The sequence below is a fragment of the Pseudorca crassidens genome, chromosome X, assembly GCF_039906515.1.
Source record: "Pseudorca crassidens isolate mPseCra1 chromosome X, mPseCra1.hap1, whole genome shotgun sequence".
Classification (NCBI taxonomy): domain Eukaryota; kingdom Metazoa; phylum Chordata; class Mammalia; order Artiodactyla; family Delphinidae; genus Pseudorca; species Pseudorca crassidens.
In genome coordinates, this window is record NC_090317.1 from 13369073 (window position 1) to 13392980 (window position 23908).

The 23908-nt window shown below is 44.1% G+C and overlaps 1 protein-coding gene and 1 non-coding gene across 2 annotated transcripts in view; both read right to left on the reverse strand.

Annotated features, from left to right (window-relative positions):
• Window positions 1–2799: 2799 nt before the first annotated feature.
• F9 (coagulation factor IX) overlaps window positions 2800–23908 on the reverse strand; it is a 29604-nt gene continuing 8495 nt past the window's right edge. The window contains exons 4-8 of the mRNA XM_067723062.1: window positions 22185–22298; window positions 15688–15816; window positions 13018–13223; window positions 5543–5657; window positions 2800–4875 (exon numbers count right to left, since the gene is read on the reverse strand). Of these exons, the coding sequence (XP_067579163.1) occupies window positions 4328–4875; window positions 5543–5657; window positions 13018–13223; window positions 15688–15816; window positions 22185–22298 (1112 nt within the window). The 3' untranslated portion in view covers window positions 2800–4327. The remainder of the gene's footprint in view (window positions 4876–5542; window positions 5658–13017; window positions 13224–15687; window positions 15817–22184; window positions 22299–23908) is intronic.
• Window positions 13723–13795, reverse strand: TRNAK-CUU (transfer RNA lysine (anticodon CUU)). Its single transcript has one exon. It is a non-coding gene; the product is annotated as a tRNA-Lys (tRNA).

Sequence of the window (23908 nt, forward strand, 5' to 3'; positions counted from 1 at the left end):
TTATACTTCTAGAAATGCTTGCAGTAGGGCTTCCCTGGTGGCGCAGTGGTTAAGAATCCGCCTGCCAATGCAGGGGACACGGGTTCAAAATATAGGAAATATTCCTATTTCCATCCTTCTCCAATCAAGAGGTAACTCTTGGGGGTAGGGTGGGGGTGGGGTTCGGGGGGCAAAAAAGAGGTCAGTCTCCTTCCAAGGTGAAATGATCTGGCCAGGAGTTCGAAATAGTATTCTCATTCTGTGAGGGGGTCTTGGCTGTCTTCCAGAAGCCGTTGCCTCTTTATCTATAAGAAAGTGTCTGCTTGCTGTCCTTCCCTTCTGATACCTTTCTCCATACAAGAGGTTGAGATTAACTCTGGAAATCTCAAGGCAAGCTATAACGCCACGGACACGGTGGAAGAGGTCTGCCTTGAAAGTACTCTTGGAGAAAATGAGTGATCTGTGTACCTGCAGTGGTTGGAAAGGGCAGGGGTCCCATAGTCTTTTGCCTGCTGTGACTCCATAGTTTCCAGAACATGATTTTTGTGGCTTTAACCATGAGATTTTTCCCCCCAAGTTTTAATTTTGTATTAATCCACTGATCCTAGCATTTTTTTTTAAACCCTGAGGTTTCTAAATGGCATCAGCCTCAGATTCAAAAAGAGCCCTGATTCCTGAGTGCTTTGCTCAGACAGGCCTGTCAGCTGCTGAAGTCTGTTTTCCCGACACCCAGGGCTGGTAGCATCCCAGATTCAGCGGGCCTTTGAAGCATTCCTTCAACTCTCAAACAGCAGTTTCTGGGGTAGGCTGCTGTCTCGGCGTGCTGCCTGTTTTACCCTGCGCAGCTGCAATGAATCGAGTTGAAATGTTGCCGGGATGACTGTGTGCCAGATGACACTGACGAACTTGCTCTAGAAGTCAAATGTCACATCTGGAAGGCCCAGTGCTCACAGCTGGGCTAAAAGCCAGGCACCAGCACCACAGGTTCATTCCACATGTGCTGCCCTGAGTCCAGGACTGCGGTTCCAGTTTGCTATTCAACCGCCACTCTGCCTTCCCCGCTACCTGTTGGTCTTCTTGATTTGGTCACCTGTTTGTCAATTAGAGCATCACTAGTAAGAATTTCAGGCAGTTTTCACTCCCAGGTTTGCTGAAAGGATCGCCACCAATGCAGAATGCCCCAGCGGCCCTAAAAATATAGACAGGGCTCTAATTGAAAGCACTGTACTTTCACAGTGTGGAGTGGGACACCTGAGTTCTAGTCCTGGCTCTTGACATTGTGTTACTTTGGGCCTGGCATTATCTTGGCCTCAATTTCCTCATCTGTTAAATGGGTAGAGGAGTTTGGATGGTGTCTAAGGGCCTTTGCAGCTCAGACATTCTTAGACTGGACTGTAAGCCTTCAGAAGTGGTTTAGAAATTATAATTAAGCAATTTTGCGAACTGGTCTGTCATGGTACAGGAAAGTTGGGGAGAAAACCTTTCTTTCTCCCTTGGCAGAGAAAATTGGACACTTTGTTCCTGTCAGCATTTAGCAACTAATATTCAAAAGAACCCAAAACAGTCATACTTAAACAGCAAGTTGAAATGACCGCACTACATTAACACACATCTCTTCACTCAGCAAGAGTTCTGTTTTAATCTGTCACTCTCAATATTGTTGCAGCAGCATATTTCAGCCAATTTAGGTTAAGTAGCTACAGCGATTTTTGAAAGCGTTAATGATTCTTATATGGCGACTGCAAATGCTCTAGGTAGAATCTAGCGAGGGCCTGGATCCAAAGCCGCTGGCTCTTAGGTGGGCTTAAAGGCCCCGTATGTTTAGTGGTGGCAACATGCCACACGTGGGTCCTAATGAATCCAGTCATTTTTGAGCTTATGGGGAAAAAGTCTGTGGATTTCAGACTGATGGGCCCAAGAGCTCCTCCCTCTGCCACAGGGAAGACCAATCACAGGAGGCATAAGGCCATGCCCCCATGGCTGCCTTTGTAAGGGGTGGTCTCCATGGCAACAAGGCCAGAGTGGCTCCCTTTTATCAATCGCAGAGCCCTGGGCCTACAGATCTTTCCTCATTCAAATTTGAAGTAATGTGTTCCATGCATGAATCAGTACCCTCCTTACCCTAAGGGGGACCATTGCAGTGTCTCCTCTCTCTCCTTCAGCCAGCAATAGCTGAACTGATTTCTTTTGTTTGTTCATGAAACCTCAATCCCAGGCATTATTTTTATTTAAGTATGTCCTCTTCCCCTGATACTCAATACAAGACTAATTCCTATTGTGGGATAAACATGGGTTCAGATTCAGCTAACATTTACTGAGCAACTACTGTGTAGTAGGCACTGACAAGGCAATTCACATACATTATTTTAGTTAACTCACAAAATATGTAAATGTGAACTTAAATTGTAATGAACGCTCTTGGTGTTTGGCATACAACCAATGCCAAACAGTAATCACTCCTTGAATATCTGTTGAATAAAGGAATGGAAGAACACGAACCCACCGACTATCACAGGGTCAACAAGGGCCTTTGGAGAGCATCCTGTCAAACTCCCTCATTGCACAATGGAGAAATCAAAGCATAAAATGTGGAGTGACTTATCCAAGGGCATATTCACAGCTGTTTAGACTCAATCCTCCCGTGTGGATCCAGACCACTGTCCTCACCAGGACACACACATGCTGCCTCCCGTGAAAGCTGGGTGACAGCAGACCATCAAATCTCTGCTGTGTCATATGGCACTTGGACACATTCTTCTGAGTGTCCTGCTGAATGTAGGGTTTGGGAGCTCTCTCTGGGAATGATTCAACAAGAAACACTTTGAGAAATTGAAAACTACATTTATTGATACTTATGTTTGAAAGACTAAAGGAAAAAGGGATTAACTAGAGTAACTTGAAAGAAATCAGCAAGTGTAAGACCTGGCGGAGGGTGAGATGAGGGCAGGAGCAGCAGCAGCTTGGTGGGGTCAAAGTGGTCCGAAACATGATGTCAGTAGTTCCACATGTAATCACATGCAGGGTAAATGATTCACATCACCCAAATTCGTGAAAAGCAAAGGTCTGAATCAGAACACCAGTTTAACTCACAAAGGGAAACAGTCTAACAGATCGAAGTATTGATGTGATTGATGTGTTGGTTGGTCAGTAACCCTCTAGAAAATACAATATAGAAGGCCTAATTATTATCAAAAAGTGGCTTGGGGAGCATGAACCAGAAAAAGGGAGTTGGTTGGCTCATTGGAATGAGTGCATCCCTCTTCACTGTGGTGATACACCAGTTGAGGAGGCATGATGCCTATCTTCTCTGGTCTGGGCAACTTCTTCCTTAGCCCTGGACAACACTGGAGACACACCAACAAATTCTTTCTTGAAGACTCTATTAGCTCTATTTGCAAACTGACTGTTCTGACAGGGGACAAAGCACTGGGTTGATGTCAGCTTTCTTGGGTACAATGACATGCCGGTTTGCCTTCATGGAAGCATGTCTAGTCAAACCTCCATAACAACACAATTAAAGCCCTTAGGAAACTATTCTGATGGGTCGTTCCTTCCATTATGTATGTATTTCAATAATGTGACTGTCTGAGAGGAACTTTTCCTCCAAGTTCAGGCACCTTACTTCATCCCTATGTGATGAAAAGCAAGTCCAAGACCAAACTGAAAGCAAGTCTGGGTTTGATGGGTATATATAATTGTGCACAGCAGTAAAACAGTATGATGTTCCCCTTTCCTCCTTTAATGCCTATGTAAGGAAAAGGGGAGAGAGGGAGAGAGAAAGAGCAGAACTGACTTGGGGATTAGGAGTTGGCAAGGACAAAGGATGCAGGAATAAGGGTACCGGAAAAAAAGTAGGGTTTTCCATGAGTTTTAACCTGTCAGCTGCTCCTGTGTTCTTCCTGTATGAGTGTGGTGCTGGCCTTGTGATGGACTAGACCAAATATCCTGGATACGGATCTAATAAATTTTAACGTTTTGATGGGAGAGGTGAGAAAGATCTGGCACATGGAATGCTGCTAAGGACGGAGAAGCAGGGAGTCGCCTCAGTGGAGAAACATAATGCCTGATGCACAGGATGACGAACTTAACTTCACAGTTCTGTCAAGGGCTGGACCTGGAGGAATGGGCACAATTTCCCACCACAGTATATTTCTCTAGTGATTACATTTTCTAATCTACTTATTCTAGTAAAATATGAATTCTAGTTAGACTTCTTCCGGTAAAGAGAAAAAGCAGTATTCATAGAATGTATATATTCAAATCTAAAGAGATGGGGAAGTGATTAGTGAGTAAAGGACCTTGTCCATGTTCAATCCCAAATATATCAGCCTTGGAAATACATTTTTCTTTAAGTGAGCTTTGTTTTTTCCTTGATCCAGTTGACATACCGGGATACCTTGGTATATATTCCATATTTTCCTTTCACTGCACACTCTTCGCCCCAGCTAATAATTCCAGTTAAGAAACTGGTACCTTCCACTTCGGTAACATGGGGTCCCCCACTGTCTCCTTGGCATGAATCTTTACCTCCCTCATGGAAGCCGGCACAGAACATGTGATTATAGATGGTGAACTTTGTGGATCGAAGGCATGTAGCTCGGTCAACAAGTGGAACTTTCAGGTACTGAAGAATTGAAGCCGATCTCCCTCTGTTGAAGACTCTCCCCCAGCCACTCACATAACCATATCCAAATTTGAGGAAGATGTTCGTGTATTCCCTGTCAGCAATGCAAATAGGGGTTACGTAGCTATTTAGCATCAAGGGTTCATCCAGTTCCAGAAGGGCAATGTCATGGCTGTACTTATTAACAGATGCGTTGTAGCTGTGGTGAGGAATAGCACGGATCACGTTTCGCTTTTGCTCTGTAGGTTCCGTCTCCTCGGTGTTATGCTCACCTATTGAAAAGAAATTTCTTTTTCAATCACAGTCTTTCCCACAAAGAAACAACGTTTTCCAAGTGTCCACCTAGCACCATTGAAGTACCTGGCAGTCAAGTGTCAAAGATCTTATATCGTTACGATTTTGGTAAAATGTAATGAGGGCCGATGCATACTTTTCAGACCAAAAAGCCATTCAGGACCATCGGATAGATGGAGCTGTTCACCCATGCTGTTACAAGTCTTACATGGTTCACAGGTGATAATGAATCGACTTGTTATGAATTATCCTAGACGTTCCCAATTTCAAAGATTTTGGCCGCTTTTTTGAGCACAGATAATACATTCATTTGGTCATTCATTCAATGTTAACTGAGGGCAGGTTGCAGCTTGTGCCAGGTGCAAGGATACAAGAATCAGTGATATGACACGGCTTTTGGGAAGGCGCAGTCTGGTGGGGAAACGGACACATCAATAGATTAATCGTACTGCACTGACATGAAAGGTCCGCCAAAAGAACGATGGGGGGCTTGGAGGATGGAACACATTGGATTTTGAAAAGATGGCCCCCCTACCACTAGTTCAACTTATTTAGCAATGAGCTTATTAGACCTTAGTAAAGTATGATCTAGCAGTCATGCAGAAGATCTAGGGATGTTGCAGACGTCTATCATTCTTTATTTACCTGCGACAACAGTAATTTTAACACCAGGTTTGAGACAGTGGGCTGCAGTTACAACCCATTTTTCATTAATGATGGAACCTCCACAGAACCCATCAATTTCATCACTCAAAAGGACCTGTGGAAACAAAATTATGAATCTTACTACATAATATATTTGATCCAGAACAAAAAAACCCATGTGTGCTGTTTAGAGGAGTGGGCAAATGTTGGCTTCTAGGTGCTGGCAGAAGTGGAGTGTTTCTGGAAAGTGTCAGCTTTGAAGATGAATTAGTGTTTCTGGAGCACAATCAAAAAAGCCATTTCTGAAACTCTTGAACAGAATGAACAGTGATAGCCAGGGCGAGCACTAGATGAGGCAACTGTGAGGAAATGGCTTCTTTTGATGATTCAGGGCCCTTGGAGTCCTTTTCCAGGTGAGGCAGGTTCTCTGATAGCACGAATTGCTTCACGGGGATATGGCAGGTACGTTCAGAAACGCACTTATTTGACTCCTGGGGATCAATAGTTATTACCGAGTCTTCTGTCCCTGCACGAGGAAATCTCCTTGCTACAGATCATTTGAAAGAGAAAAACTATTGATTTTTCCAGGACGTCTTTTCAAGCCCTTTCTAAACCAGAATGATATGAAATGAGACCTATGGCATCCCTAAGGGCTGTGCTATGGCCATCCAGGCAGTGAGCAACAGAAGAACTCGCCTACTCCTCCCGGTCTCCCCCAACTCTATTCTCCTCCCCCAACTGGATCCGTAAGCTGCCTCTGTCCTAAAAGGTCTATTAAGCTATGTTTGATTTGGGGACAACGCAGACAAAAGTGTTTGGGTGCTGCTTTGAGCCTGGACATTATTAGATAAGAGGCCGATCCATTCTTTCATCTGTACGTTCATTGTATATCCAGAGTGGTTCATGAATATTTTTACCACCTCAATGTCTAGATCAAGTTGGAGAATTTCACTTCTTGTGTATGCAAGGGCCTCGATCCGTCTGAGAAGTGTGAACACTAGAGGGCACACTAACATTTGGTAAACCCTTTGTGGGCCCTGACTAGCCCTTGTGAACTGCTGACCTTTTACTAAAGCACACATAGCCCCAGGCATAAACCCATTCATAATAAACTAGGGAAGGGGTGTGGTCACTCCTTTCAAGGGTGAGTCTGAGAAGGTCCTTGGGGGCATATTCTAGTGAAGATTCTTTTTGTCCTGAATTCAGTTTATGGAACACTTGCTAAATCCTAGACACCAAAGCACTAGCCTCCTACCTGGAGACCTATGGGCCTGACTCACTGCAAGGCTCTGACCCTCTTTTCCATACTCAGGTTTCCCTCTCATTCTAGCTGTTGCTTCTTATGTTGAAAAGTAAAAATATAGGAAAACTCACACAATATAATAAACACCAGTGTACCCATCGCCCAGATTTAGCAATCTTAATGTTTTTTTGAACCTGTATCGATTGCTTACTATGGATAATCACTGTGCTAAGTGTTTTATGTACTTTGTGGAGTGACAGTAACGTACCCATATACAGATGAGCAAACTGAGGTTTAGATATGCAGTTAGTTAGTTAAGGTTAGTTCGTGGTGAGGCTGTGATGCACACCCTAGTCAGCCTGGCTTCAGAGTCTAGGCTTCTAAGCACCCAGTATTTCTCCAAGTGTGCTTGGTGGGCCGAGTGCTGTAGCAGTCCTTGCTGGGATCCCTTGCTCCCATCCCTTGCTGGGATGCTTGTAAAATGCAGCTTTGGAAGCCCACCAGACTTAATCAGAATATTTGGTGGCTGGGATGGGAGAAAATGAAGATCTCCAGAATATCCTTATGCGTAATTAAATTTGAGAAATTCGGTTCCAGAATTCCCAAGGCTTGGTGACCTTTCTGTTTTAAAAGTGCTCACTCCAGGCAGGGCTGGCTACATAATTTGTAGGGCTTGTTGCAAAATGAAAATGCAGGGTCCCTTGTTCAAAAGCGAGGAAAAAGTGTCACGGAAGATACTAAAATACAAAACTTTTTCTTTTCTTCTGTGGTCTCTCACAACCTATCGTGGTGTTTTGAATTTACTATTCAAAGTTGTGCTTCCTCGGGTATGGGGGATATTCGCTGGGCGAGCGCAGATCCTCACAGGTGCCCAGGGACTACAGCCTGAAATCGAGCACGCAAGCACAAACGCAGCCCTCAGCTGCCAGGTCCCCTCTTCCGCCAGCCCTGTGCTGATGCCCTGTGCCCCAGCAGGGGGAAGGGTAAGTCAGTCTTTCCCACTGGTCCACTGTAGCAATCAACAGCAAGCAGTGACTCCCAAGGGATTTCAACTTCCCTGCCAGGATATGTTCAGGTTCTGGAATGAAGGTGGACAAGAGGTTTGCCCCTGCCATTCACCCTCCAAATGTGCTATGATGCATTTCTGGTCCTGAGATGCCATGTGGCCACGCCCTGTCCCCAAATGGCATAGAGTCTGTGCACCCAGCCTCAACCCTCCCTGTGCCTGTGCCGAAGGAGGATGACAATGGTAGCTGTTGAGGGTGAGGAGGTGGCATCTGCCAGTGAGCCAGGGGTTGGGGGTGGTAGTGGTCACTGGGCAGCTGTGGAAAGGGGAGAAAGAGCTAGCCAAGGCACCACAGGACAGGGGAGAGGGAGGTCAAGAATCCATCCCTGGGTGGTGCTGAGAGGTAAGAGTGTGGTGACTTGAGGTTCCAGGTCCCCAGCACACGCATGCTCCATTGTCTCATTGAACTTGAGTTACAAAACACAAATGCAAAGCATTGAACTACAAATGCGGGAACCTTTTGAAGACAGGGCCCTGTGCAAGTGCACTTGGTCACCAGCTCATGGAGCTGGCCCAGACCTCAGGTGAGTTTCGTCACCAAGCAAATTTGCGTAACACTGTTCTTTACTGGGCCTAATGATTACAACTGAATACATTTGCTCAAGTAACTGGAGTTAAGCATTCACATGCAATGATATAATGGTGCTTCTCCTCTGTATGAGAGGTGAATTGGACATCTCTCAGCTTAATGGGCTAGTTAGGCCAGAGTGAATGATAGCCACAGCCCCTGGGCACAGAGACTAATCTGATGTAGCTAGTCTGACTCCTGCCAAAGATTTGCTGCCCGGAGCATCTACGCTGTTCTGGTGCATGACTGAGAAATACAGTTGTGTTCTTCTAAGCCCGAAGTGTGTTTTTTTGCCCATTCCTGATTGGTATTAGAAATTTTAGCAAACATCTTTGCCAAGAAAAAGCCCTAAAATACATTTGCATTTAAAGATATTACAAGCAACTTGGTTTTGGAATGTTTGCTTGGCTACCTCAGGATCACAGCTATCTAAATATTAGCTGTTTGGGTATGAGCTGTCTGCTTGGCGAAGGACAGGTTCTTGTATGGCATCACTTTGGAGAATGTTGGAAGAAATGGGAAAGCATATGTTCTGAGCAAGGATGTCGGAGTTCTGATCTGTCAAACATTTTCATGTTTGTCACATCCTAACAGGAGCCTGTTTTCTCTTTCAGACACCCACACACCCACACACATCTGCAAAACACACATTCACATATCTGTTCTGACGTTCTTCACTGACAATGCCAGCCTGGAGTGATAGCTGCTGCCCCGTTGTTCCCTTCCTAACCTTTTAACTCAAACTTGGCCTTTCCCTGTGATTTCAGTAAACCCTCACTCTCCCTACCTAGCCACCTCCAGCTTTACAGTAACATTTTTTCTTTGCACACTTGTTCTCTTTCATATGAAGAGCAAAACCATTTCTACATGATGCACAGCTTATTATACCCACAGGTGTGATTCGCCCAGCCCTTGGCCCTACTTCATTTCTCTGGGCACAGAGGGGATGCTCACTTTTGGCTTTTAATGGTTAACTAGACTCGTCATTGAAAGAGACTTCATCAAACCATCCTAGAGAATAATTGTCTAAATGTTCTGTTCAAAATAGTTTTGTGAGGCCAGATGAGATTACATATGTTATGTTTTCATTTCTGCTAATTGGAGCTGTATCATCTGAGCTAGGAAAAATAGAGGATTACCTTTCCAAGTGAAGATATATCTATAGCCTTAGGACCTTCCTGTAACATCTTCCTCCCAAACCCCCCGTCCCTCCCCACCCCCCCGCAAAAAAAGAGGAAGTTCTGGTTCGTACAGATGGTAACTGCATGTTGTCTGCTATGGGGGTGTATCCTAATCAAATGAAAGGTTTGGGTCTGTGTAGGTAGCTGTATAGGTCAAGTGCTCGGGTACCATTAAGGATAGCTTCAGGCCAAAGCTGAGGAAAGCCAAGACTGGGGAAAATGCTAAGACATTTTAAAGATTGTTTAGGCCAAGAATAGAATAAGGAATAGACAGACTGCCTCTCAAGACATATTTTGCTGGGTAAAATGGTTAAATACAGGCAATTGCATAGATACAGCCTAATATAAAGGATTAAGGAAAGCTTAACTACTTGGTTTCCATTGTATTCCGTTTTTATCAATCTCATAGAATGATCTTCAAATTATTAAATGTACAATAATTATGGCTAATACAGAACCTGAGGCCCATGATAAAACAAAAGAGAAAGATCTGGTACTTCACACACAGGGCCAGTCGGATCCTAACTCAAAGCAGAAGAGGAGGACAGAGCTCTTGGGGGCAGGCTTGCGCATGCTCAGAATTGTGGGCTGGCAGGGTCAAGTGCATGGGACCAAAACCCAATAAAAGCTTTAGAAAGCCGAAACACAGTGCTACTTCCTCAAATCTCTCACTATTAAGCTGTTGATGAAGGTGGTCTCGTGGTACAGGTGTTGCGATTTCCCAACTCTAATGTTCACATTTTTCATTGTTTCCCTTTGTAGCTGTATGAAATTCGAGTTCTGTTTTTTTTTTTTTTTTTTTTTTTTTTTGCGGTACGCGGGGCCTCTCACTGTCGTGGCCTCTCCCGCTGCGGAGCACAGGCTCCGGACGCGCAGGCTCAGCGGCCATGGCTCACGGGCCCAGCCGCTCCGCGGCATGTGGGATCTTCCCGGACCGGGGCACGAACCTGCGTCCCCTGCATCGGCAGGCAGACTCTCAACCACTGCGCCACCAGGGAAGCCCCGAGTTCTGTTTTAGTTTCCCACTCCGCTAAGGATATACCGACTCTTGGAAATAGCCTTTCTGTTCCTATATAAGAGTTAACCCTCTAGCTTCCTCTCTCTGCTCCTAAGTGGCCCTGCAGAGTCCCTGCTTCCCGTCCCCAGAGTTCTCCAGGGGCTCTGAGCCCAGCGCTGGGCATCTGGAGGGAAAATGAAGGAAACTGGCCTCACACCTCCCTCCGCTCCTTTCTTGGGTGTTCTGACACTGTGATGTGGGGTCAGAGGTCAGAGGTCAGGCAAGTCTGCCTTCACCTTTGGCCTTGGGGTCGGGGGTTAAGGCGGCCGGAAGCGCAGGGGCTTCTGGGAAGCGTCTGTGGCTGACGCGGCGCGGCTGTGGGTGCGGCGGCGGCGGCTTCTCCTCTAGCCGGGAAGCGGAGACGAAAGCCCTAGAATAAGGTAAGAAATGCACGCGGCCGCGGACAAGCTGCGCGGAAGGTGAAGCTCGCTCCTTAGGGTCTCAGAGCTGCACGGGGTGGCTGCGGTCCCTAGCCTGTCCTGTCTCATCTCCCACCAGGGGAGCTCGAGCCCTCGATGCTCTCTGGGATGGGGTTGTCCCGCTGCTGTCGTCCCAGTGACAGAGCAGCTCGAGTCAACAATTCCACGAACATATGTTAAACCAAATCTCCTCCCCGAGCTGCCCAGCCCACGCGGCCGACCCAAGTGGTTGGAAAGGGCTTTCTTAACTGGGGCCGGTATCGACCTGCCTGCCTGGAACTTTCACCCATAAGTCTACAAAGAAAAAGTTGTCGTCCCCTTTCTCTTGTGGCCCTTTAGCTCTCGCGAACAGCTCACCTAAACCTTTTCTTTAACAGACTAGACATTTCCAGTTCGTTCAAACTGTTTGTTACTCCAGAGGAAAGTGAACTCTGTGCTGCTTTGTGGAATTGCGTCACCCACGTGGTCGCGTTATTTCCCATCCCCTTTTATTGACGCATCAGCATTTTGAATCACTTTTTTTGCTAGGTGATATTGCTAAACAGTATTTCCTATGTCAGAGCCACAGATCTAGTTTGGCCATTGAAACCCCAGCTGTTGCTAGCTTTCTCTTGATGCCTGGGCTGCAGCAGGTGTGTTGCAGTCTTGTCTGCAATCAGATCAAGCATTTCCACCTTGCAGATTGATGGTGACATGGTCGAGCTGACTCATCCACAAATGGGGAGAGATTCTGGTTGGTTTTCTTTCTTATTTTATCTAAAAGTGACTTTTGCACACTCAGTTTGTCTCCTATTTTTGAAACCCAGTAACCTTTTGTGAGAAACTGGGTGGAGGTGGGTGTGGAGAGACGGTTCTCTTGAGGAAGGCATCAGTGTGAAAGTATGGCAGGGTCTTTCTCAAGTATCCTAGCAAGTAGCACAGCTCTTCACTTTTGGAAAAAACTAAAACCTAGCGCTTGGTACCTCTACAGTCACTAATCTTACTTCATATGGATGAAATAGCGAGTGAACCTGTATGTGCACAGGTGTGGATGAGTGATCTTGAACATTCCTAATGATCTTAGCTGGGCTCCATAGGAAGGGGACAACAGGTACACTAAGTGTGCAGCACGGAGGACGTGAAACGATTTGAAATGATGGGTATCAAATCTAGCCCTTGGCTGTTACCTCAAAAATGTGCACAGGTGATTTTCATGTGGGTTGTCTGCAGATCACACCTGGAGAAATGTGGGACTAGGTACCACGAGTCTACTGTTTGGTGTTTTGGAGCCTAGCTTCTATAACAAGTTTGTTTCCTTTGGACCAGTGCGTTTCAAATTGTAGAGTGCGTCAGAATCACCTGAAGGGCTCGTTAGTGCACAGACTGCTGGCCTCACCCTCAGAGATGCTGATTCAGTAGGTCTGAGGCGTAGCATGAAAATTTACATTCCTCACAAGTTCCCAGGTGAATCTGATGCTACCACACTTTGAGAACTACAGCCTTTGACCAAGCCCCTGTCTCATATGCCCTGGTTCCAGTAACCCAGTTCTTGTCTTAATCCTTCCTGAGTCCTTTTAAAAATGCCTTCGAAATAATTCAGTTTCTCTGGACCTAGAGACTTTCTGACTCTCACCAGTTCTCCCAGGGGCTGAAGCTGAAGTAATACCCAGAACCCCAGCACCAGTGACGTCGCTTCCAGACCTCCCTGTTGCTTGTCTGAAATCCTGCTGTGCTATTTCCTTGACGCCAAACTCTCCTTGACCTTGTATGGTAGCTGTCCCTGGACTTCTCTCTCACCGGCGACTCACCTGTCGGGGCTTCCTCATCCGGCTTAGTGTTGAAACTTGCCTAAATACTTCCCTCATCCCAATAAGTCTGTCTGATGTCCTAGCCTCAGCCTCCCACCTGGCCTGGCCCTTGCCCACTGGGCTCCGGTTTTGACACACCATAAATATAGAGTACCTGCCAAGGGAATTGACCTCGTATGGCGTCTTCTCCACCAACAATGCGAGTGACATCATTGGATGATTGGTTGCTTTGAATGATGTTATCGAAAATTATTTCAGCTTCAGTAGAATTTTCATAGTCCATATTGGAAAAAATAGTCTCAGCACGGGTGAACTTCATACGAGTGTTTGAGACAGAAACTCTTCCACAGGGAAATGGCACTAGACAAATGGAAAAAAAAAATTAGTGTTCTGGTATTTCTCATTGGCAAGCAGAACTTGTATTACAAAAATTGAAAATGAGGCCCATCCTTGTCACTTCTGAGAAGTAGGCCCGTCGATATTTTTTAAAAAATCAAATCAATGAATATAGTCTAAAACTAAAAGGTTAATTGAATTATTTTCATGGAAAGTTTTCAAACCCTTCATGAAAAGGACATTTGGCTCAGGAATCCATCATCTTTATGGAAATAAAAGAGGTGTTCCAGAATTGAATTTTGTAAGACTTTTATAAAGTCTAATGACGTTCTGTTTAGTTTCTTTGCTAAAAAGTCTTACTCTCAAGTACTGTCCCTGAATGGAAATCTGGTGCCATGTAACTTTGATTTTAGAATTAGGTAAATGGGATGTCTGCTGCTTATTGTTAACAGGATTTCTTTCTTTCTTACTTTCTTTCTTTCTTTTTTTTTTTGGCCGCACCACGTGGCTCATGGGATTTTAGTTCCCCGACCAGGGATCGAACCCGGGCCCTCAGCAGTAAGAGTGCAGAGTCCTAACCACTGGACCACCAGGGAATTCCCAGGGTTTCTTTTGTAGACCAGAATGCCTTCTAGATTCCAAGGTGGACTTTAGGTATCCATTGGGGAGGGATTATCATGATTTAATTACCTGTCTGTTGAGTATTAACCAAATAAGTTATTGATATGATTATTACAGCCACATCTACCTGGGCACTGGCCACCTTTTACCTTGGGTTGGTTTATTTCCTAAGGAAAAGAAATCATCTACTGAAACACTGGGGACAACCAGAATGGAAATTTGTAGTCCAGCAAAGTCACCTCAGATTTCATTTCTCACTTTCCTTCTATCCACATTCCTTATAACAGACATTTCTATAGCAACCAGCTGCGGCAGAGTATCATGAAGACAGCATGTGGTTGGGAAAACAAGAAATTAGTTCAAAATACTTATGTATAAATATAAATCATCAACAATAGCTAGAGAAAAGGGACCATTACTATTGAAAGGCAGAAAAGCTTATTTTAGGTTTGGCCTATTTATTCTGCTAAAGCTAAGGCTATATTCAAATATAACACTTAATAGTTGGAGGTGGTTCTCCATTTTTTTTCCTCGCTTATAACAGAGAAGGGCTTATAAGGGTTTAGCTACTATGTATGCTATCTGTCTACACTGGAAGTTAGGTTTCGAAGGTTAAAACAGATATACGCACACACTCCTCCCTCGGTAGGCTAATTTGAAGCAGTGTATGTCAAGAACCAGGTAGAAGGACAGGAGGCAGGCAGGTCCCTGAAGCATTAGAGACTCTTCATTTTAGTGCAGCATGTACACTCTTGGCTTCTGATGCTGCCTTTAATTTCCTCTGCCGGCTGCATTGCTGAGATAGGTATCGAACCCAGTTACAGAGGAATGGTGCGTGATTTAATGTACCAATTTAATAAGATATCAGGCTTTAGAAATGCAAAAGAAATTATATCTAGTTTGCTTCAAAAAGACCCCTCATTTATCAAATGTAATTGGTCCCGCAGAACCTGCTTTTTTCAAAATCCAAGTTTCTACTGCCTTCTTTTTCAGAGAAGAGCAGTATGAGTTTGGAGTGGAGATGCTCTGAACACACCAGTCAGCTGTCAACATGGTGGCATGGTTGGCATGAGTGGGAAACATTGCTTTGTCCACTGCTGTATAGACTGACTGTGCTGATCAGCCTGACACAACTTAAAACAGATGGTTGTCGGAACTGTTGTGATGCCAAGCGTATAAACTCAGCTGAGACCCAAGGATAGGAAATAACTTTCTTGGAGTAAGCCAGACACAACCGGACAGATCATGCTTAAAATTCACTATCCTTGGGCTTCCCTGGTGGCACAGTGGTTGGGAGTCCACCTGCCGATGCAGGGGACGCAGGTTCGTGCTCCGGTCCGGGAGGATCCCACATGCCGCGGAGCGGCTGGGCCCGTGAGCCATGGCCGCTGGGCCTGCGCGTCTGGAGCCTGTGCTCCGCAGCGGGAGAGGCCACAGCAGTGAGAGACCCGCGTACCGCAAAAAAAAAAAAAAAAAAAAAAAAAATCACTGTCCTTGTACTAGAAGCCTATCAGTCAATCACGTACGTATCTTTTATGTTATGGGATTACTACATTAATTTGACTTGGGGAATTACAAATAGGCATACAGAAATCACACAAATCGATTGCTTCATGATATAAAGGTCAGAAAAAAATCAGACAGAAAAGAATTCAAACTGAAGGCAGTTGCAGAATTTCTATTTAAAATGATGATGTATTTTGAAAAATTAATTTGTCCAAGCTACTAGTCTTTTCTATGATTTCAAAAGGAAGTAGAAACAAGTAGGGCATAAAATTATGTAGGTTAGTTATAATGCAAAAAGTTCAAATATGGATTTGGAGAATGTATCTGCCGAGCTTAAAAAAAAACTTATTTAGATTTTGACCTGCTGGTTCGCAGGACTTTTGGTCTTCTGCAAGTCGGTATCCGGCAGTACAGGAACAAACCACCTTGTTATCAGCGCCCTTTTTACAAAACTGCTTGCATCTGCCATTCTTAATGCTGCATGTCGCATCTGAAAGAAAGCAGAATCAACAGCAATAGCATCATGTATTTTTTTTAAAGATTTCTTTGATGTGGACCATTTTTAAAGTCTTTATTGAATTTGTTACAGTATTGCTTCTGCTTTATGTTTTGGTTTTTTGGCCACGAGACATGTGGCATCTTAGCTCCCTGACCAGGGATCGAACCCACACCCCCTGCATTGGAAGGGGAAGTCTTAACCACTGGACCGCCAGGGAAGTCCCAGCAATAGCATCATTTAACATGCATTTCTAAAAAGTACATGAAACTACTGACTCCTGTACAGGTCAGATATAAGCTGGGGGCATTCATAGAGAGAAGTGTGTGAAGCTAAGCTTGAGCTAAGAGTAGGAAAAAAAAGATAAAATTCTTAATAAGGCATAAAAATGGTGGCAGCAATATATGTGATTTGGCATAAAACTGAAGTTGTAGATATACTACTTTCACAAAGTCATAGAGTGCAATGAAAAAAGCTGTTTATTAGAGTATAACATATTCCAAAAAGTACCCAGAATTTTGGAATAAGTTTTCACAAGGTGACTGCGCTTATTTAAACAGTAAACAGATCAGTACATAGGACGTTATCAACACCCCCAGAAGCTCTCCTGATTCCCCCTTCTGGTCACTATTTCCTCCTTCCCAAAGTTACCATTACCCTGACTTCTAACAGGGCATTAGTTTTGCCTGTTCACGAAGTTTATATAAGGAGACGTTCCCAATATGTACTCCTCTGTGTCTTTCAGTTAACATTTTGTCTGTGAGCTTCATCCATGTTGTTTTGTATAGCTATAGTTCATCTGCATGCTGTGTAGTATATTCCATTGTATGAATATTACTACCTTCATTCATCCATTTTACTGTGGGTGAATATTTGAGTTGAGTTTCCAGTTTTTGGCTCTTATGTATAATGCTGTAATGAACATTCTTGTACATATCTTTTGGTAACATATGCTTGCATATTTACTGGATATATACTCATGAGTGCAATGATTGGACCATGTGTTCAGGTTTAGTAGATACTACCAAGTAGTCTTCTAAGATAATTGTACAAATTTGGATTCCCACCATCAGCGTATGAGAGTTCCAGTTACTGGATATGTGTATTGCGGATATCTTCTCCCACTCTTGACTTACCTTTTCACCCTAAATAGTATATTTTGCTGAATAGAAGTGCCTGGTTTTAATATAATCCAGTTTTTCAAAGCAAACTTGAAGCTGGCTGACGTATGTGTCAACACAAGAGAATGAAATAGGGTCCTTTAAGGGAGCTAAATGCCTGAAACGCTATGTGTTGACAATGATAAGCATTCTACTGGCTCATATTTTCTTTACTCTCCTATACAATCTCCCTTATTAATATAAAATATCTTTCTTTGTCTCATACAATGCCTTTTGTCGGGATTCTGTTTTATCTGACATTAAGATAGCTTTGCCAGTTTCTTTTTGTTAGCATTTACCTGGCAAATGTTTTCCCATCCTTTTATTTTAGCCTCCTGGTACAGTTTTATTTTAGTATCTCTTTTATCAACAGCATGCAATTAGATTTTTAACTCCAGGCTGAAAATTGTCATTAACCCCAATTCACATTAACTGTGATTCCTGATATATTTGGCTTGTTCCTGCCATCTCATTTTCCATTTTCTAATTTGCGTGCTTTCCCTTTGTTTCTCTGATGCGATCTCAATAACAGGAAGTAGCAGGTTTAGGGCTTGCTGGCCGAGACCTGCTGAGTTAAGAGAAACAGGCTCTGCCCTTGGGCCTATTTCTGTCTCTAGAGCAGCATAGGAACACAGTGAATGGAAGGCACCTTCCCCCTTACCTACAGGCTCAACAGCAGTACAGCCTTCAAGAGAAATGCTCACTTGTCAGTGCAGTTAGAACTTGGAGAGTTTGAACATGAGCGACTGTGTTAGCCACCTCTTTGTGCACCACCTTAGTCCCCACCAGCCTCACCCACGTCCGTCCCCAGCACCCTGGTGATCAGCTCTGCATGGACATCCGCTGGCCTCGTCCAGGTGCAGCCTTGAATGGCCTGGGCTCAGATCTGCACTGTGTGCCTCTCGCCTCTTAGCTTGGCGTTCCCGGGTTGATGCTGAGGCCTGGGATGCCACGTGACCTCTAGGGGGCCCCAGCGTGTACAGCCTGGTGATGCAGGGGAGTTAAAGCCCCACAGGCTGAAGTATTGACCATGTGGAGAAGGGTGCTGATGGACAGATTCTTTCACCTCTTCTCCCTCCGAGGCTGACTCTCCTGAGGCCAGCTCACGTGGCTTCTTGGAAAACAGTCCCCGGAGATCAAACAGTCAGTTGCAGATGAGGATGGATGACTCCTTTTACTCTTGGTTCTCCTTTCCTTACTGCCTTACTCCCCCATCCCTTACTTTTGCCCCCCTAGAATTGCACACCCTAATAGATAAGCTTGTGTCAGAGACTCTTTTTTCCTGGGGGATTCCAGGCTAACCGAGTGACTATATGGTTTTGGAGTATATTATGGATTTTTGGGTGACAGATCTAAATTTTCTAATTACATTTTACATAGGTAGCATAGGCTAATGTAATGATTCGCTCATGTTCCTTACTGATACTTCAAGAAATAAGGGGAGGCAAATCAACTGTTACTAGGTGGACAAAGGAACCAGCCTGAGCTTTAACCTTCGCTACCAATAATCCACTAAGTGCATGATCCAAAAAGGTGGCACTTGATCCTTTTTATTTATGTATTTATTTTTTAAAGACCTTTCTCCTCACTACTGGTGATTACACTAGTGGTGATTACATCCCTGAGCTCTTCTCATGTTACTAGCAATCATTTCGTTGCTATAAAGCAACACTAGAGTGTTCAGCCAAATCAAATACCACCTGCAGGGAGTGTTCAGTCAATATGAGATTGTGCTGAGTTCACAGAGGTGGGTGGCAGGTGCTGACTACTTTGGTCCAGGCCATGCACAACGGGAATGGGTAAAGTCAGGGTGCTTTTCCCGATTCTGATGCGGCGTCCTTGGCTAGGTAACTAGACCTCTCTGTCATTTTCCTCATTCGTCATTGCTCTTTGCAGCCCAGTGTGTTGCCGCTGTTGCTGTCCTCTGGCTTGGTTTGCACACGCAGTGGGAAATATTGCTGTCCGACCAGCAGTCTTTTGACCTCAGGTAAAGAACTCGAGTCTGGAAAGAGAATAACAGCACGAGGAGTTCCAGTTGAGAGGTCTGTAGTCCTGGACCTCAGGGACAGTCACTGCGGGCCTCATTCATCAATTGCTTCTTGAGCACTCGGACGTCAGGCACTGTGTTGGGTGTGGGTTCTCCCTGGTCCTGGGGCTGATCTCAGTGCCTAGAATATCTGTGGAAGGACATGTCAGAGCATCTGTTCTTCTCCCTCCGTGTCAGCTAGCACAGATACCTCTTTCTAATTCCCCTCATGCCTACTACAAAGTTATCGTGTTCTGCTTCATTTTACTCTGCCTTCATCTTCCCTGGTATATTCAGGGATGGGAAAACCAAAGCTTGGACAAAAGATGTTCTGTTTAACCAGTGTATCACAGAATATGTTGTTGTTAGGCTAAACTCAAGATATTTTCTTTTTTCTACTCCATAGAAATACGCAGTAAATTAGTAGTGTCTGTGACGTGTTAGCGAAACGAAAAATATAAAAAAGTGTTTATATGCTTGATTTTCTTTCCATCCTCTGTTACTGTGGGGAAATGCCTCTTGTACTCTTTAGAAGGGACAGGAATGACCAAGTCCTTATAGACTTTGATTTATCTGAAAAGGACTCAGATGTGATGTGTAGCTGGGCACATACAGTGGTCTTTATTCCAGCCAAAGGGACACAATAGCCAATTAATTGTTCTAACTAGAAAGCGTGCCCTGAATATTTGCACCTCTCTCCCCTGGAGAGGAGCCTGATGAACAAGAGAAGAGGAAAACAGCAAGGATTTAACAGTGGAAATCTCCTTCCCTTTCCGAGACAGGGTGAAGCAAGGGACTTGGGGCCCAGATACTCCATAAACTGTGTTGTTTTTCTAGCGGCTTTTGAGATTAGTTCTTAGTTCAGTTTGAAGCAACAGCTTAAAGGGGAGTTTGTATATGCTTTTGCTTTCCTCTAGTGTCTGAGATAAAGAGCTTTTTGAGAGAATTCCCACTTTGTTCCTGAACTAAGCAAGCTGGGAGGATTTTTCTAAACCTTGATCAGATGGGCTGGGGGAGCTCAAGACACCCTAGAGGCCAGGTGTAGTGGTGGCTGCAGTGTCACTGCAGAGCCCTGACCAAACCAAAACGTGGGGAACCCGAAAGGCCTGAGATGGTGCCCGTTGTAGACCTAGCACTCTTGCTGTGTAGACTGTAGCCTCACACACGTAGCAAAACCTGTTATAGCAGTTTTGTGCTTATAGCTACATTCCTCAGGGCTCTTTGCCTCTTTTAAAGTGTCTTTATTTTTAAACTAAAGACATTTAGGAATATTTAATACCAAACACTGTTTTCAGTTATACTTTGCTACCACATGCCCTTCATTCTTAACAGAGACCAGTTGAGTCGTTCATTCCCTCAGCTCCAATAGTTATATTATTTAAGCTGATACTCCATCAGTTTCTGTAGGTTTCCATGATAGCAGAATCGGATTTATCTAGGTCAATCTGAACTTGAAATTATAACCTTTCAGATGAAAGTAGCACTTCAGAGGTGTTGAGCCAATGAACACACCCATAGGAAAGGGAACCCAGACATCGGTTTGTCCCCATGCTGGGAAGCCTGCAGGAGTGGGAGTCCAAGCCTGGGGTACAGTTCATCCACCTGCATCTCCTTTTTTCTTTTTTTTTTTTAAATGTTTTTGCCCTGCCACCTTTTCTTTTTCCTATCTTCTATTCCTTTTTATCTTTTGGATCTCAAAGGAAGATGATCAATGGATTTCTCTTTAGCACTGAAAGGATTTCTGAACAGCATTAGAGATGACTTTTTCCCTTCTCAATAGGACAAGTGCAGCTGCTGCGTTTCATTTTGTTTTATGCCCTTTTCATCTGTGTGTCAGGTGGGTTGCCATAACGCCTTAATAGAGTCTTGCTAATTTTCTACTCTTTGCCCTTAGTCATGTAGCCTGTGGTGCTAGTCATGTAGCCTGTGGTGTTAAATTCTTTCCCTAGGACTGCATCTCTATTCTTCTGGAGTTTCAGAGGAGAAAGAGAACCCGTCATTAGCACTGTATGCTTTTCACAATCAGATACCAGTAATCCTGCATCCAGAGGTAATAAACAAGTAGGTAAAGGACTTTGGGGTTTACTGTTCCAGTTGCCAAAATCTCAGAACAAAAAGATTCTAGGATATGCAAAGAAAAGATGCACAATGATCCTAGATTTTCTATGTAATTCTTTCAGCGTAATCAGTATAGTCAAATTCAGGAATGAGTTTTGATTTTTGTCAACAAATTTCATATGTGAAGTGGTTCGTATGCGTGGAGAAGTGCCTAGTATATGGGAGAATTGGCCTTCCCATACCCCAATTCTTTACTTAGTTGACTTCCACTGCTTTTGTTGATAGCAATTTAGTCACGAGTTCTAACAATTTTATGGGTCAGTTTTCTTTGTGTTTTGTGGGTAGCAGTTAGAAGAATGGGTTTTGGCCAAACCAACTGAAGTTCAAGTCCTGGCTCAACTGTTTACTGCTTCTGTGATTTTTGAGCTGTTTGAGCTGCACTTTTCTCATTTGCGTAGAATGGAGAGGATAATGGTGCTGACTACATGTGGTTGTATTGAGGATGAATATGCTAATGGAACATCATTACCACTTCCTACTAGCTACCAAATCTTACTATTGTTCTTCATCTAGTTTCTTGAGCACATCCTGGAAACTATGACTGCAGATAAAATGAATGTTTATAAGCTTTGAAAGTATGTTTTATACAATGGAATATTATTCAGTCTTCAAAAAGAAGGAAATTCTGTCATAATCAACAACATGGATGAGCCTGAAGGACATTATGGTAAATGAAACAAGCCAGTCTTAGAAGGACAAATGCTGCATGATTCCACTTATATGAGATGTCTAAAAATAGTCCAACACATAGAAGCAGAGAATACAATGGTGCTTGCCAGGGGCCAGGGGGAGGGGAAAATGGGGAGTTGTTGTTTAGCAGGTATCAAGTTTCAGTTATGCAAGAGGAATAAGGTCTAGATGTCTGCTGTACCGCATAGAGCCTAGAGTTAGCAGTACTGTATCATACACTTCAAAATTTGTTGAGTGTAGATCTCATGTAAATGGTTCTTTACCACAATTTAAGAGAAAATTATGATACATACACATTGCATTTTCCAGTTGCATCTGGTTTCAAAGGGAAATTTTGAACCACGAGTAATCCAAAGATAGTTACTTACCTAATTCACAGTTTTTTCCTTCAAATCCAACTTGACACCAACATTCATAGGAATTAATGTCATCCTTGCACAGGCCACCATTTAAACATGGATTGGACTCACACTGATCTCCATCTTCGAGATAGATTAAGAAGTTGAATTAGCAGATCCATTGCTTAGAATGCTTAGTCTTCCCTGCACAGACTCATGGAGAGGGGAGCCTGATTTTAGGGTCAGAGCAAGACTGCTGACCTGGAAACCAGCTGCTTATGGGATGTCCCTGTCTTCCTAAGTTTCTAAAAACAAGTAAAGGTTCTTAGGCTAACATTGTCCTAGGAAATGGCCCCGAGGAAGGCATGTACATTGTTTATGTAACTGAAGGGAGGAGGAAGAGGGAAAAGAACGTCTGAATATAGAGATGTACTCTATCAGCAGAGTGTGAGAAGAATTTTCAATCCTTCCTTATTGAACGATGATATAGTTAATTCTCAATGAAATCACATTGCTTCAACAATCATCTATGTGTTGTACAAGGCTTGCTCTGTCACAGGTCTTGTAGAGCAAGCTGAGCTAGGTAACAGCAACTCCACTCATGAGCTTGGTAACAGATAGCAACTCCACTCAGGGACCTGGCAGCCTAGGCATGGCGCACATGCATCCACTTCCTCATCTTATCACTTCACTTTTTTTTTTTTTTTTTGCGGTATGCGGGCCTCTCACTGTTGTGGCCTCTCCCGTTGCGGAGCACAGGCTCTGGACGCGCAGGCCCAGCGGCTATGGCTCACGGGCCCAGCCGCTCCGCGGCATGTGGGATCCTCCCGGACCGGGGCACGAACCCACGTCCCCTGCATCGGCAGGCGGACTCTCAACCACTGCGCCACCAGGGAAGCCCCTATCACTTCACTTTTAAGCAGAGTATGCAGTGATCATTCCAAACAGTACAAAAGATGCTTTACTCCTGAAAGATATTCTACTGTCTGTGATTAGGTCCCAGATGGTTTGGTAAAGTGAGAAACAACTTTCAATACAAAGAATTAAAAAAGAAAAAGTTCTGAAAATGTGCTTTATTTATATATAGATTGGCTATGTTTCCTTCCCACCTTTCCTGAAGTTTCTACATTTGCAGAGTTCTGGAGAGCCTTTGAGAATACTGATCATCAGAAAACAGCAGGAAGGAATAGGTAAGAGGGGAAGGGTCAGGATGTGGAGGGAGCCTTTAAGTCTGGTTTCTGAGAGCTCTGCCTCCATCCGTACTTCTAAGGAAGCTTCAGGAGAAAGGGATGCATAGAGCCAGAAGGGAGGCTGGTGTGCACTGTGAGCTGAGAGAGAGCCCTGAAGAAAACTGGGAGCAAGATCAGCAAGGCTTAATGTATGAGTAACAAAAGAGTAAGTGATAAAGATGGTGTAAGAATAAAACAGTGAACGAAAGGGGGCAATTTAAGAGAAATTTCTAATGGTCATTCATATTTTAGAGCCAAGCTCCGTGACATCTAGTGTGTGGCCCCCTGCCTGCTCTAGGGACAGCAGGAGAGTGTCTGTCGTGCTCGCTGTCAGGAGCATGTGTCTAGGTCCCACTGGCTGGGGGTTAGCACCCCTTTCTTAGGAATAGTCCCTCTCTGGAAAACTGCTTGTTGTAAAAATTAGACCTTGCCCCCTCTGCCCCTTGATCCAGTGTGCTTTTGCACAGATACTTCAGTTTGTTCCAATTCTATAAAAACAAAATACGTTATCTCTGGTTTATTATT